The 13513-nt window shown below is 52.9% G+C and overlaps 2 protein-coding genes across 5 annotated transcripts in view; one reads left to right on the top strand and one right to left on the bottom strand.

The window, feature by feature from the left end:
• LOC141409356 (uncharacterized) overlaps positions 1-10055 on the bottom strand; it is a 40338-nt gene extending 30283 nt beyond the window's left edge. For both annotated transcript variants that reach the window (XM_074028594.1, XM_074028595.1), the window contains exon 1: positions 8299-10055. In XM_074028594.1, the coding sequence (XP_073884695.1) occupies positions 8299-9790 (1492 nt within the window). In that variant the 5' untranslated portion in view covers positions 9791-10055. The remainder of the gene's footprint in view (positions 1-8298) is intronic.
• Positions 8896-13513, top strand: part of ABCA3 (ATP binding cassette subfamily A member 3) — a 60361-nt gene continuing 55743 nt past the window's right edge. For all 3 annotated transcript variants that reach the window (XM_074028583.1, XM_005590973.5, XM_074028584.1), the window contains exon 1: positions 8896-9094. The gene's annotated coding sequence lies outside the window, so the exon portion shown is untranslated. The remainder of the gene's footprint in view (positions 9095-13513) is intronic.

Genomic DNA, 13513 nt, shown 5'->3' with positions numbered 1-13513 from the left:
TCACATCTGTAATCCCAGCACTCTGGTAGGCCGAGGTGGGAGGATCACCTGAGGTCAGGAGTTCGAGATCAGCCAGCCAATATGGCAAAACTCCATCTCTACTAAAACTACAAAAAATTAGCCGGTGTGGTGGTGGGCACCTGTAATCCCAGCTACTCACGAGGCTGAGGCAGGAGAACCACTTAAACCCAGGAGGCAGAGGTTACAGTGAGCCGAGATCGCGCCATTGTACTCCAGCCTGGGCATTAAGAGTGAAACTCCACCTCAAAAACAATAAAAACAAACAAAAAGAAATGAGTTATTAAATCATGAAGAGACATGGAGGAACTCTAAACATATATTACTAAGTGAAAGAAGCCAATCTAAAAGGCTACATACTATATAATTCTATTTAACACTCCAGAAAAGGCATAACTATTTGATCTAATATATATATAATATATATATATCTCAGGGCCAGGAGTAGTGGCTCACGCCTGTAATCCCAGCACTTTGGGAGGCCAAGGTAGGTGGATCACTTGAGGCCAGGGGTTCAAGACCAGCTTGGCCAACATGGCAAAACCCCATCTCTACTAAAAATACAAAAATTAGGCCAGTCACGATGGCTCACACCTGTAATCCCAGTACTTTGGGAGGCCAAGGAGGGCAGATCACCTGAGGTCAGGGGTTTGAGACCAGCCTGGCCAACACGTTGAAACCCCATCTCTATTAAAAATATAAAAATTAGCCGGGTGTGATGGCAGGCACCTGTAAACCCAGCTACTTTGGAGGCTGAAGTGGGAGAATCGCTTGAACCTGGGAGGCAGAGGTTGCAGTGTGCTGAGATTGTACCATTGCATTCCAGCCTGTGTAATGAGAGTGAGACTCTGTTTCAAATAAATAAATAAAATACAAAAATTAGCTGGGCATAGTGGTACACACCTGTAATTCCAGCTACTCAGGAGGCTGAGGCACAAGAACCACTTGAGCCTGGGAGGCAGAGGTTGAAGTGAGCTGAGATTATGCCACAGCACTCTAGCCTGGGCAATACAGTGAGACTCTGTCTCAGGAAAAAAAAAAAAAAATCAGTGGTTGCTGGGCAGAGTGGCTCAAGCCTATAATCCCAGCACTTTAGGAGGCCAAGCCAGGAGGATCTCTTGAGCTTGGGAGTTTAAGACCAGCCTGGGGAACATAGCAAGACTCCCATCTCTACCAAAAAAAAATAAAAACCCAAAACCGCAAACCAAAATTAGACAGGCCTACTATAGGAGGCTGAGGCAGGAGCACTGCTTGAGCCCAGGACTTCAAGGCTGCAGTGAGCAATGATTGCACCACTGCACTCTAGCCTGGATGACAGAGAGAAAACCTGTCTCAAAAAAATAATAACAGCCGGGCGCGGTGGCTCAAGCCTGTAATCCCAGCACTTTGGGAGGCCGAGATGGGCGGATCACGAGGTCAGGAGATCGAGACCATCCTGGCTAAACACGGTGAAACCCCGTCTCTGCTAAGAAATACAAAAACTAGGTGGGCGAGATGGCGGGCACCTGTAGTCCCAGCTACTCGGGAGGCTGAGGCCGGAGAATGGCGTGAACCCGGGAGGCGGAGCTTGCAGTGAGCTGAGATCCGGCCACTGCACTCCAGCCTGGGCCACAGAGCGAGACTCCGTCTCAAAAAAAAAAAAAAAAAAATAATAATAATAATAATAACAATAACAAAAGAAAACAAAAGGATTGACAGTGAAATTAAACCCCTAAAATAAATAATCCACTAGCACATCCAGTCAATACAAAAAAAGGAACAAACACACTGTCAGACATATTAATGAAGAATGAAAAGGAAAAAATACCCAATGTTGCACAGAAAATTAAATGTTTTTTGTAACACTATGCTAATAAATTTGTCAATCTGTCTGGGATGGGTTGATTAGGAAAATAGAAGTTACTACCATAATCCAGTAAGAGACTTTTTTAAAACATAAATATTTCTTCACACAAACTGTTCAAGAAATTGAGAAATTTGTCAGAGTCCTCCAAGCAGTGTAAGTGCAAAAACTCAAATGGGTAATTATTTTTAACTACAAGCAATAGGTCATTCTAATGCTATTTAAATTAATCCATAAGCAGAGAGAGGGTAAACTTCCACTGAAAAAAAATCAGGTTAGCTAATGATGATATCAAAAACTGACAATGATACCATTAAAAAAAAAAAAACTAAAGCCCATTCTTAGTAAAGAGAAGATGTAAAAATCCTTGCTAGCACATAGAATCTAGAAGTGCATTAAAAGAATAATATACCATGAACAAATGGAAAATTTCTTCCAGAAATATAGGAATGATCCACTATTTTCACCATTATGATTTCTATTAGTTTAATTCATTATATCAATTGGTCAAAGGAATAAAAACATAATGCCAATAAATTCCCAAAGCATTTGATAAAATTTTCCATCTATTCTTAGATACTTTTTTTTTTTTTTTTTTTTTTTTTTTTTTTTTTTTTTGAGACGGAGTCTCGCTCTGTCGCCCAGGCTGGAGTGCAGTGGCCCCATCTCGGCTCACTGCAAGCTCCGCCTCCCGGGTTCGGGCCATTCTCCTGTCTCAGCCTCCTGAGTAGCTGGGACTACAGGCGCCCGCCACCTCGCCCGGCTAGTTTTTTGTATTTTTTAGTAGAGACGGGGTTTCACCGTGTTAGCCAGGATGGTCTCGATCTCCTGACCTCGTGATCCGCCCGTCTCGGCCTCCCAAAGTGCTGGGATTACAGGCTTGAGCCACCGCGCCCGGCCGATACTTTTTAAAAAAGTCCTTAGAAACAAAACCGTCTATAATGTGCTAAAAACACATTTCTCAAATCAAAAGCGAAGATATTTTCTGATGACCACAGAAGCATTCACAATTAAGACAAAACCAAGATTAGAATGCCAGTGGCAACATTATTTTCTAGCATTATTCTGGAAACGGTAACCCAGAGCCATTGTGTCCAGTTATGAGGGCTGTTCCCTACACCAGGGCACTTGGCTAAGAGGATGAGAAGCAGGGCTGAGATCCACTCTATGCTCCACTCGCCCTGGCCTAAGGCTGAATCTGTTGGCTGAAAGGTCCACTCATGGCTACCTTTATCTAATTGGTTTGTGCAGTTGGGTGCCTTTAACTAATTGGTTCATTCAAAAGAGCTGCCTTTATCTAATAGGTGGGGAGGCAGGGATCACCTCTTGGCAATTTCTCACCAGGCATGGTACCCTATATAAGTTCCTGGTGGCCCTATACTACTACAGTTAGATGATAAGATGAATCAAGAGGCATAAATATAGGCAAAGAGGGAACTAGATTATGATTGCATGTTATTAAGTTGTATACATAGAAAACCCAAGAGAACAACTGAAAAACCATAAGAAACAGTAAAATGTAATTCTATTAAAGTATAGATGGTGGCTTATTTACAAGTTTATTTCAAGTTTCATCTGGCATATAGTAAGCACACAGTCAAAACTAAATCGAATTAAGCAACTCTGTTTTGTGAGATCCTGCAAAACACATAAATTTCATTCGTTTGGCCGGGCATGGTGGCCCATGCCTGTAATCCCAGCACTTTGGGAGGCCGAGGGGGGTGGATCACCTGAGGTCAGGAGTTTGAGACCAGCCTGATCAACATGGAGAAACCCCGTCTCTACCAAAAATACAAAATTAGCTGGGCATGGTGGTGCATGCCTGTAATCCCAGCTACTCTGGAGGCTGAGGCAGAATTGCTTGACCTCGGGAGGCGGAGGCTGCAGTGAACCGAGATCACTCATTGCACTCTAGCCTGGGCAACAAAAGTGAAACTCCATCTCAAAAAAAAAAAAAAAAATTCATTCGTTTGTTTCCAAAGCATACAGTGTAATGCTTAGATCACTTATTGAGCCCTTGCTGAATGCCAAGGACTTTTCTAAGTCCCGTACTCTAGATGTTTGAATGCATCTAATTCTCACAACAAATCTATGAGGAATTGTTATGATCCTCATTTTACACTAGAAAACCAAGGCACAGAAAGGTTCAGTAATTTGCCTAAAGACATTAAGAGCTGGAATTTAAGCTGAGGCAGTGTGGCCAGAGTCTGGCTTTAACCATTACAATATAATGCTTCCCAATCACTGAATGAAGGAATATGTGTACAGCCCTTGGTCTACAATGCATCTCTGAATTACAGCATCATTCCCAGGGAAACAATCAAAGAAGCCCTATTCTAAGATACTGCATTGAATATCAGCAATTTGGGTACTATTGTATGAGAGATGGATAGATAGATAGATAGATAGATAGATAGATAGATAGATAGATAGATAGATAGATAGATAGGAAGGATAGGATAGGATATAGTATTTGTACCCCTTCAAAGAATTCGGAGCTTATTGGTTTAATTATATTTAGCCAACTAGTGTAATGGCTAGGTTTACTGCCTTTTGTGAAGCTGTAAGATTTCTTTATGAGTGTCACCATCCACTATAATGTTTACCATCAATCTTGAGAGAAAAGAAAGAAATGTTTGAACCATTGTAACTTCAAGGAGTGTATCCTTCAATTTCTCAGCATGTATTCATGGTATATGGATGTGAGTGTTTCCATACAAGAGAGGGGTAGAATCCAGGAGCCTGAACACGGAGGTTGTCATCTCAGCTCTACTGGGTAACTTTGAAGAAATTATGACCTTATCTGGGCCTCCATCTGGAGAGAAATGACTAGGTGGAGCATCTAGATTTGTTTTATTTTTTCAATAATGGGCCTTGAGCACAAGGTGATGAATTATCCAGTGATTGTTGAAGGGCATCAAAAGGGTCCAGCTCACTATGAGCAACTGTTTTTAAACAGTCCAGAGCCTGAAAATTTTGTGTATAAGACACTTTTCCCAGTAGCCTTCACACCCTCCCACCTCATGATTGTGATTATAATAATTAACAACCTGACAGGGTTAAGAAAAAAGATATAAAATTAGTACCCTGCAATTGTCTGTCTTGATCTGTGAGATCATCTTTCTTCCAATATTCCTACCCTATCTTCCATCTAAGGTAAATTCTGAGTCAGCCAGTTCTGGTACTGGATTTGGTTACCGAGAATTGGGATCAGGTTTTGAAAACGCCGGAAAAACGTTCAAGGTCTGACACATTCAATTTGGAAATGGCAAGGATTGATTTTGGAAAGAAAAATGATTGAGGATATGGCCGGGTGAAGAGAGGGCCAAGCAGCCAAGTTCACATCACTTTCTGGGAGGAAGTAGAGAATGGGGAAGACATTTTGGTTGAAGTATTGCAGTCTGTGAAGATTGACGGGGAAAGGGGGGTTTTAGAATGTTTGCAGCACATTGATAATCTACTCCCCCACCCATCCTGTAACTGCATTCAATTGTTTGGGGGTTTTCTTTTTTTCCTATATGCTCATTATGGAGACTAGGCTATGTAAATTCCTAGCCATACTCACATTATGCTACCATTTATTTGGCATTTATGTGTCAGGTATTGTAGTAAGCACTTAAACTTGCATTTTCTCATTTGACCCAAAAAAGAAAAGAATACATCAACAAAAAACTTTTGAGTTTGCTATTATTAACTACTATTATTATAATTTCAATTTTAGGGATAGGAAATTGAGATTCAGAAAGATAAAATGACATGTCTACATTAATTAGTGGGCCAAGATCAGAAGCCAGGCCTGTGATTCCATTCAACAAATTATTTAGCACGAGCCTCCTCTACCCCAGGCACTCTAGGACCCTGGATGTAGCCACGAACCTGACGATGTCCCTTTGCTCGTGGAATGGGCTACGCAGAACATCATCAGAGTAAAAGGTGCTATGTACACACTAAAATGGGGAACGAGCCGCTCAAACCCTAGTCCATCAGAATTCTTGGGGGTGGGAGATTTCCGCCCCCGGCCCCTTGCGTTATATTAGGTCCCCAGCCGTCGGGTTGTGGTGCCGGCGGCTGGCTGGGCGCGGGGCTGGCGGTGCGGGTCGCAGGCTGCTCGCAGCGGCAGGACGCGCAGCAGCCCTCCCTCACCCGGGGCGCCGGGACCACGGACGCACCTCACTGTGGTCCGGCCGCTGGCGGCGGTCAGAGACCCATTGCCCCTGGCCCGTGGCAACTGTCGGCCCCGCACGGCGCCCGCCGTCACGCTCGAGCCCGGGAGTCCCTCACCCCACCTCTCCCCGCCACGCCAAGGGGGCCCGCCCCTCCCAGCCTCCTCTGCCTGGGGGGACCCAGTCCCACAACCCGATCTGCACCCGACCCACCTCCCCACCCCCCTCCCGTTAGACCGCGACCCGTCCCTGGGACCGCCTAAGGTGAGCCTCCCCGCAGGCGACTTGCCCCCGCCCTGCATCCTCCCTGCAGGTGACCCCGTTCCGCCAGCTCCCGCGAGGTGACCCCGACTCTCCCCGGACCCTTCCCCCAGGTGATCACGACCCTCCCCGGTCCCTCTCCTCAGGTGACCCCAACCCTCTCCGGACCCTCCCCAGACCCTCCCCTCAGGTGACCCCGACCCTCCCCAGCCCTCCCCGACCCGACCCTCAGGTGACCCCAACCCTCTCCAGCCCTCCCCGACCCGACCCTCAGGTGACCCCAACCCTCTCTGGACCATCCCGCCAGGTGACCACGACCCTCCCCGGACCCTCCCCTCAGGTGGCCCCGATCCCCCTCACTCTCCCCTCAGGTAACCCCGACCCCCCACTTTCCCCTCACGTGACCCCGACCCCCCCACTCTCCCCTCAGGTGGCCCCGACCCCCCCACTCTCCCCTCAGGTGACCCCGACCCCCCCACTCTCCCCTCAGGTGGCCCCGACCCTCCACCGACCCTCCCATCAGGTGACCCCGACCCCCCGACTCTCCCGTCAGGTAACCCCGACCCCCCCACTCTCCCGTCAGGTAACCCCGACACCCCCACTCTCCCCTCAGGTGACCCCGACACCCCACTCTCCCCTCAGGTGACCCCGACCCCCCCACTCTCCCCTCAGGTGACCCCGACACCCCCACTCTCCCCTCAGGTGACCCCGACACCCCACTCTCCCCTCAGGTGACCCCGACACCCCCACTCTCCCCTCAGGTGACCCCGACACCCCCACTCTCCCCTCAGGTTACCCCGACACCCCCACTCTCCCCTCAGGTTACCCCGACACCCCCACTCTCCCCTCAGGTTACCCCGACCCCCCCACTCTCCCGTCAAGTGACCCCGACACCCCCACTCTCCCCTCAGGTGACCCCGACCCTCCCACTCTCCCCTCAGGTGACCCCGACACCCCCACTCTCCCCTCAGGTGACCCCGACCCCCCCACTCTCCCCTCAGGTGACCCCGACACCCCCACTCTCCCCTCAGGTGACCCCGACACCCCACTCTCCCCTCAGGTGACCCCGACCCCCCCACTCTCCCCTCAGGTGACCCCGACCCCCCCACTCTCCCCTCAGGTGGCCCCGACCCTCCACCGACCCTCCCCTCAGGTGACCCCGACCCCCCCACTCTCCCCTCAGGTGACCCCGACCCCCCACTCTCCCCTCAGGTGACCCCGACCCCCCACTCTCCCCTCAGGTGACCCCGACCCCCCCACTCTCCCCTCAGGTGACCCCGACCCCCCCACTCTCCCCTCAGGTGACCCCGACCCTCCACCGACCCTCCCCTCAGGTGACCCCGACTCCCCCACTCTCCCGTCAGGTAACCCCGACCCCCCCACTCTCCCGTCAGGTGACCCCGACCCCCCCACTCTCCCGTCAGGAGGCCCCGACCCCCCCACTCTCCCCTCAGGTGGCCCCGACCCCCCACTCTCCCCTCAGGTGACCCCGACCCCCCACTCTCCCCTCAGGTGACCCCGACCCCCCCACTCTCCCCTCAGGTGACCCCGACCCCCCCACTCTCCCCTCAGGTGACCCCGACCCCCCCACTCTCCCCTCAGGTGACCCCGACCCTCCACCGACCCTCCCCTCAGGTGACCCCGACTCCCCCACTCTCCCGTCAGGTAACCCCGACCCCCCCACTCTCCCGTCAGGTGACCCCGACCCCCCACTCTCCCGTCAGGAGGCCCCGACCCCCCCACTCTCCCCTCAGGTGACCCCGACCCCCCCTCCCCTCAGGTGACCCCGACCGTCCCCGGACCCTCTCCTCAGGTGGCCCCGACCCCCCCACGCTCCCCTCAGGTGGCCCTAACCAGCCCCCACTCTCCCCTCAGGTGGCCCCGCCCCCCCCTCCCCTCAGGTAACCCCGACCGTCCCCGGACCCTCCTCACAGGCGGCCCCGCCCCACCCTGGACCCTCCCGCCAGGTGACTCCGACAAGGCCTGGTCCCTCCTGCCTGAGGTGACTCCTACCCGGCTGGCGACCCCCGAAGCCTCCCTCGCTCCTCAACTGAGGGCGACTCCGCCCATCCTGGGACACTGCGTCTTTTCCTGTAAACTCGACGCCTGCCCCGACGGCCGAATTCCAGAAGGTTCCTTGCCGCCGCCTCGCTTTCGGTCGTGCCTCAGCGCCCGGCCAGAGGCGGGGAAGCGCTTCGCTCGGTGCCAGGAGTGACGAGGGCCCAAGGAAAGAGTGCATAAGGAGAAATAGAGAAAGGGCCAAAGTCAAATTTCCAGATGTGAAGACTTCCACCGCTGTGAACCGCACGTGCGCACAGCCATTCCTGTCAGACCCGCCGCGCCCTCGCTCGGCTACCGCCGCTGCGCGCCCCCTGCTGGACATAGGCGCTGGCACAGGGCATGGGCAGGCACGGGCTGCCGCGCGGCCGGGTGCGAACCGCGTCCTCGCAGGGTGGCCGACTGCGCACGCGCAAGCCAGCGCGCCCTCTGCCGGGCAAGGGCGAGATGCACGGGGCACTGCGCAGGCGCGGGGTTGGGCTGGCCGGAGCGGCCGAGGCGGCCGGGGGTGGACCGGGCACCTGCAGGGGCGGCCGACTGCGCACGCGCGAGCGCCGCGCCCCCTGCTGGAGCCGGAACGGCCGGTGCGTCCGCCCGTCGCGGGTCGCAGGCGCCCCCTCCCCTCCAGGGCGGCCACGCAGCTGTCAGTGCTTCCGCCACTGCGAGGCTGGAGCAGAGCCCGGGTGGCCGAGGGAGGGGACCCCGCGAGAGGTCCGCGCGCCGGCCGCCGCCGCCCCGGCGCCCAGGCTCGGTGAGTGCCGCCGGGACCCGCCGCTCGCGCGCTTGTTCCCGGGGCTTGCGGTCCCCACCCGGGTCCGCCCTTCCCACCCTCGCTGGCCAGCTTGGGCCTCGGGCCGCCCCCAGCTCTGGCCTGGGCTGCGGGCCCCTCCCGCGACCCCGCATCCCCGCCGGCCGCGCCCGCCCCTCCCGCCGCGGCCTCGGCTCCCGGCGCTCCCTGCAGGTGCCGCTCCCGCAGCGTCGGCTCCCATCCGAGCCTTGGGCGTGTCCCGCACTGCGGGCAGTGCCGGAGCCCGCGCCGCGCGGGGAAGCTCAACCCTGCCGAGACTCGGCACGGCCCAGGCCCTCTGTGTGCGCCCAGGAGGTGGATGTGTAGCGCCCGACAGTCCCGGGCCCGAGGGATGCAGGCGTCCACCGCGCACCTGCGGAGATGGCGCCGCTTCCCTGTCGCGGGGAGGCCGGGCGCGCGGTGGCAAAGCCGCCCGGGTTGGATTCCGCCTGCTCCCACCCCCTCGTTCCGAGGAACCTCCGAATCCGAATGCAAGGCGCCTCCGAATCCGAATCCAAGGCCCACAGTCCGCGGTGGGCGTTTGCCGCGCCCTCCGCTGTGTGGGGGCGGGGAAGGGGAGCCGCTAGTCCAGGCGGAGGGGCCTGTGGCAGTCGCTGAGGCCGAGTTCTCGGTGCCCTCCGTCAGGACGCCTGTTTGCATCGCGTCCGTGTGTCTTGGCTCTGTTCCAAGCCGGCTTCACGCTTCAGGAGGGCCGGGACGACCTTATGGTCACGGGCGTGGGGAAGGCGCTTGGTGTCTGTCGCACGGATGAAGCCATGTCCTCAGGGGGTAATTGCCGCTTGTTCGCCGGGTTACGTCCTGGACAGTGCACTCCGGGAAGGCATGGATTGGATCTTGTTGGGGTTTGTGTTCCTGGAACTCCCGAAATGCCCGCTGAGTGAGTAGCTAGACCCCGCGACAGCATGGAGCCAGGCAGGGTGCGCGTGGGAGAGGTGCACTCTTCTCCCGGTCGCCCTATCATTTTATTCAGATAGTCTGGGTGCTGCCTTTTGTAAACTTGAAAAGACAGACTGTTTTAGAAAGTTTGCCTCTTGGGAAATGTAAGAGAAAGGGAAAAATAGATAAAAATGGATGTCATGGGAATCTCCCCACACTTTTATTTTTAACTTCTTAGAGAATTTTTCTTTTAAATTGAACCTTTGCTAACTCTGTCTGACAAACAGGACGACGCCTTTCTCTTCCTAAGGTAACTTACCACCATTCTGACCAGACAGCTCTTTTGAAACAGGAGAGGGTAGCACGAGTTGTTTCTAAAAAGAGGTTAGCCTTCCATCTGCATGAGCCAGGCAGACTCACGGGAACCCATTTTGACTTAGTCTCAACTGGGAAGGCCCAGGTAAGATCCCTGGTTTGCCGTTTCTTCCCCAGCCCTGCTTCCGGAGACTGTGGAGTCTATTGAAGGGAAGCATTCTGGAACTCTGGGAACGGCCCTGACGGGGAAGGCCCTGTGCACAGTTGAAAGATGAATTGGAGGCCGGGCTCAGTGGCTCACACCTGTAATCCTAGCACTTTGGGAGGCAGAGGCGAGCGGATCACTTGAGGTCAGGAGTTGGAGACTAGCCTGGCCAGCATGGCGAAACCCCGTCTTTACCAAAAATATAAAAAATTAGCCGGGCGTGGTAGCACGTGCCTGTAATCCCAGCTACTCAGGAGGCTGAGGCAAAAGAATCGCTTGAACAGAGGTTACAGTGAGCTGAGATGGTGCCACTGCCCTCCAACCTGGGTGACAGAGCGAGACTCTGTCTCAAAAAAAAAAAAATGAATTGTACACAGTCCCTGCTCTTGGGGGGTGTTAGGATAGAGCTAAAAAGATGCTTTATTCACAGGTAACTGTGATGGAAGACAGAACAAGATGAGTACCACATGACACATCTAGAAAAGGTGCAACAGGTGACCAGAGGTGGAGGAGGGGTGGCTCCAATAAGAGCAGAAGGTCTCCACCCAGGCTTCCTGTTACAATCACATGGGAAGCCAGCCTGGGCCCAGAACAGCCCAGCATCTCCAGGGGTGGGCCTCAGATGTCAGTTTCTGCCTTAAAGTGCCCTGGAAAATTCCACTGTTCAGGCAGCCAAGACAAAGAGCCCCTGAAACAAGCTTCACAGAGGCCATGGCACTAGAAGTGGGCTGGGAAGTGATGGGTAGGTGTCGGCAAGTAGAGAAAGCTATGCTGGGTGATATTCTAGGCAGACAAAACACTGAAGGCCCACATCTTGTGGGGAAGAGTGAGGCATGTCAGACCCTGTCCCGGAAGAGTTTTGCAGACCCCATTCTCCTGAATGGCTCAGAGTGTTTGTGGTGTTAGAGAGGTTTGGAGCCAACAGGCAGACCGGTGCCTTTGCGGGAGCCATGTAACGAGGTCCTTGCTACCTTACTTGTTGCAGAACATCCATGGTTACCTCTCTCTGGGGACTTTCCATTGCCTCATTACCTCGTTTCCTACAGCTAGGGAGGCAGAACAGCTAGCTGGACGGAGAACAAGACTGAGGCCACGGCAAGGGTTAGGGAAGCAGGCAGCAGCAGAGATTTTGTGGAAGTCTCTCCTGATAGCTCCCTTTGGAACCACATCTCTGGCTTAAAAATACACCCTATGAACCCCTGCCAGAACTTCAGTGTAAATGCAGAGCCTGTGCTCCTAGGGAGGCAGCCGCCTCCAACTCCGGGCAGCGCCTGTGGTGCTGAGTATGAGCGCCAGCAAGCTAGGGCTCTGCCAGGGCCTGCGATGCCAGTGCCACAGCCTCAAACCAGCCTCCCCAGCTCTCAGCCGATGGCTGTGGCTTGTGCATTTGTTCCTACCTCGTCCCCACAAGGGCCACTGAGTATACAAGTTGGCCTTGGCCAGTGCAATTAATTCACGTCTGTAATCTTGGCACTTTGGGAGGCCAAAGCAGGAGGATCACTTGAGGTCACAAGTTGAAGACCAGCCTGGGCAACATGGCAAGACCCCATCCCTAAAAAAAAAATTAATTAGCTGGGCATGGTGGTGCACACCCATGGTCCCAGCTATTTGGGAGACTGAGGTGGGAGGATCATTTGAGCCAGGAGGTCAAGGCTACAGTGAGCCATGATCACACCACTGTACTCCAGCCTAGGCAAAAGAGTGAGACCCTGCATTTAAAAAAAAAAAGGCCAGCCGCAGTGGCTCACGCCTGTAATCCCAGCATTTTGGGAGGCTGAGGCAGGTGGATCACGATGTCAGGAGTTCAAGACCAGCCTGGCTAACACGGTGAAACCCCCTCTCTACTAAAAATACAAAAAATTAGCCGGGCGTGGTAGCGGGAGCCTGTAGTCCCAGCTACTTGGGAGGCTGAGGCAGGAGAATGGCGTGAACCCCGGAGGCGGAGCTTGCAGTGAGCCGAGATCGCGCCAGTGCACTCTAGCCTGGGCAACAGAGTGAGACTCCGTCTCCAAAAAAAAAAAAAAAACAGGCCTCAGACTTATTTTTCATGTGTACCATTATGTGTGAGTGAATGTAAACATGCAGCCCGATATATATTATGTATTATAAATTACAATTACTATCCTGATGTATTATGGACATAGAAATATATACAAATATAGATCTTTTAAAGGAATAAAGGCCAGGCATGGTGGCTCACACCTGTAAACTCAGCACTTTGTGAGGCTGAGATGGGAGGATCCCTTAAGGCCAAGAGTTTGAGACCAGTCTGGGCAACATAGTGAGACCCTATCTCTACTGAAAGATTTAAAAAAAAAATGGCATGCACCTGAAGTCCCAGCTACTCTGGAGGCTGAGGAGGGAGGATCGCTTGAGCCTGGGAATTCAAGAATGCAGCAAGCTATGATCATGCCATTGCACTCCAGCCTGAGAAACAGCAAGACCCTGTCTCTAAAAGAGAAAAAAAAAAGAGGTGAAATAAGCATGATTAAAGTTATCCAACATATGAATGCTACAAAAACTATTGTATAAACATGCTTTTTAAAGATGAAAACCACGTGTCCACATCCCATTTATCAACTCTTATTGAATCCTGAGTCCCAGCATTTAAGATCAATTGTAAGTTCTGTTTATTGGCCAGGCGAGGTGGCTCACGCCTGTAATCCTAGCATTTTGGGAGGCCGAGGTCGGCAGATCACTTGAGGTCAGGAGTTCGAGACCAGCCTGGTCAACATGGTGAAACCCCATCTCTACAAAAAAAAAAAAAAATTAGCTGGGCATGGTGGTGGGCACCTGTAATTCCAGCTACTCAGGAGGCTGAAGCAGGAGAATCACTTGAACCTGGGAGGCGGAGGTTGCAGTGAGCCGAGATTGCACCATTGTATTCCAGCCTGGGCAACAAGAGTGAAACTCTGTCTAAAAAAAAAAAAAATATATATATATATATACATACACACACATATATG

This window comes from Macaca fascicularis, chromosome 20, assembly GCF_037993035.2.
Source record: "Macaca fascicularis isolate 582-1 chromosome 20, T2T-MFA8v1.1".
NCBI classification, from domain to species: Eukaryota; Metazoa; Chordata; class Mammalia; order Primates; family Cercopithecidae; genus Macaca; species Macaca fascicularis.
This window is presented reverse-complemented; position numbering and strand designations above follow the sequence as displayed.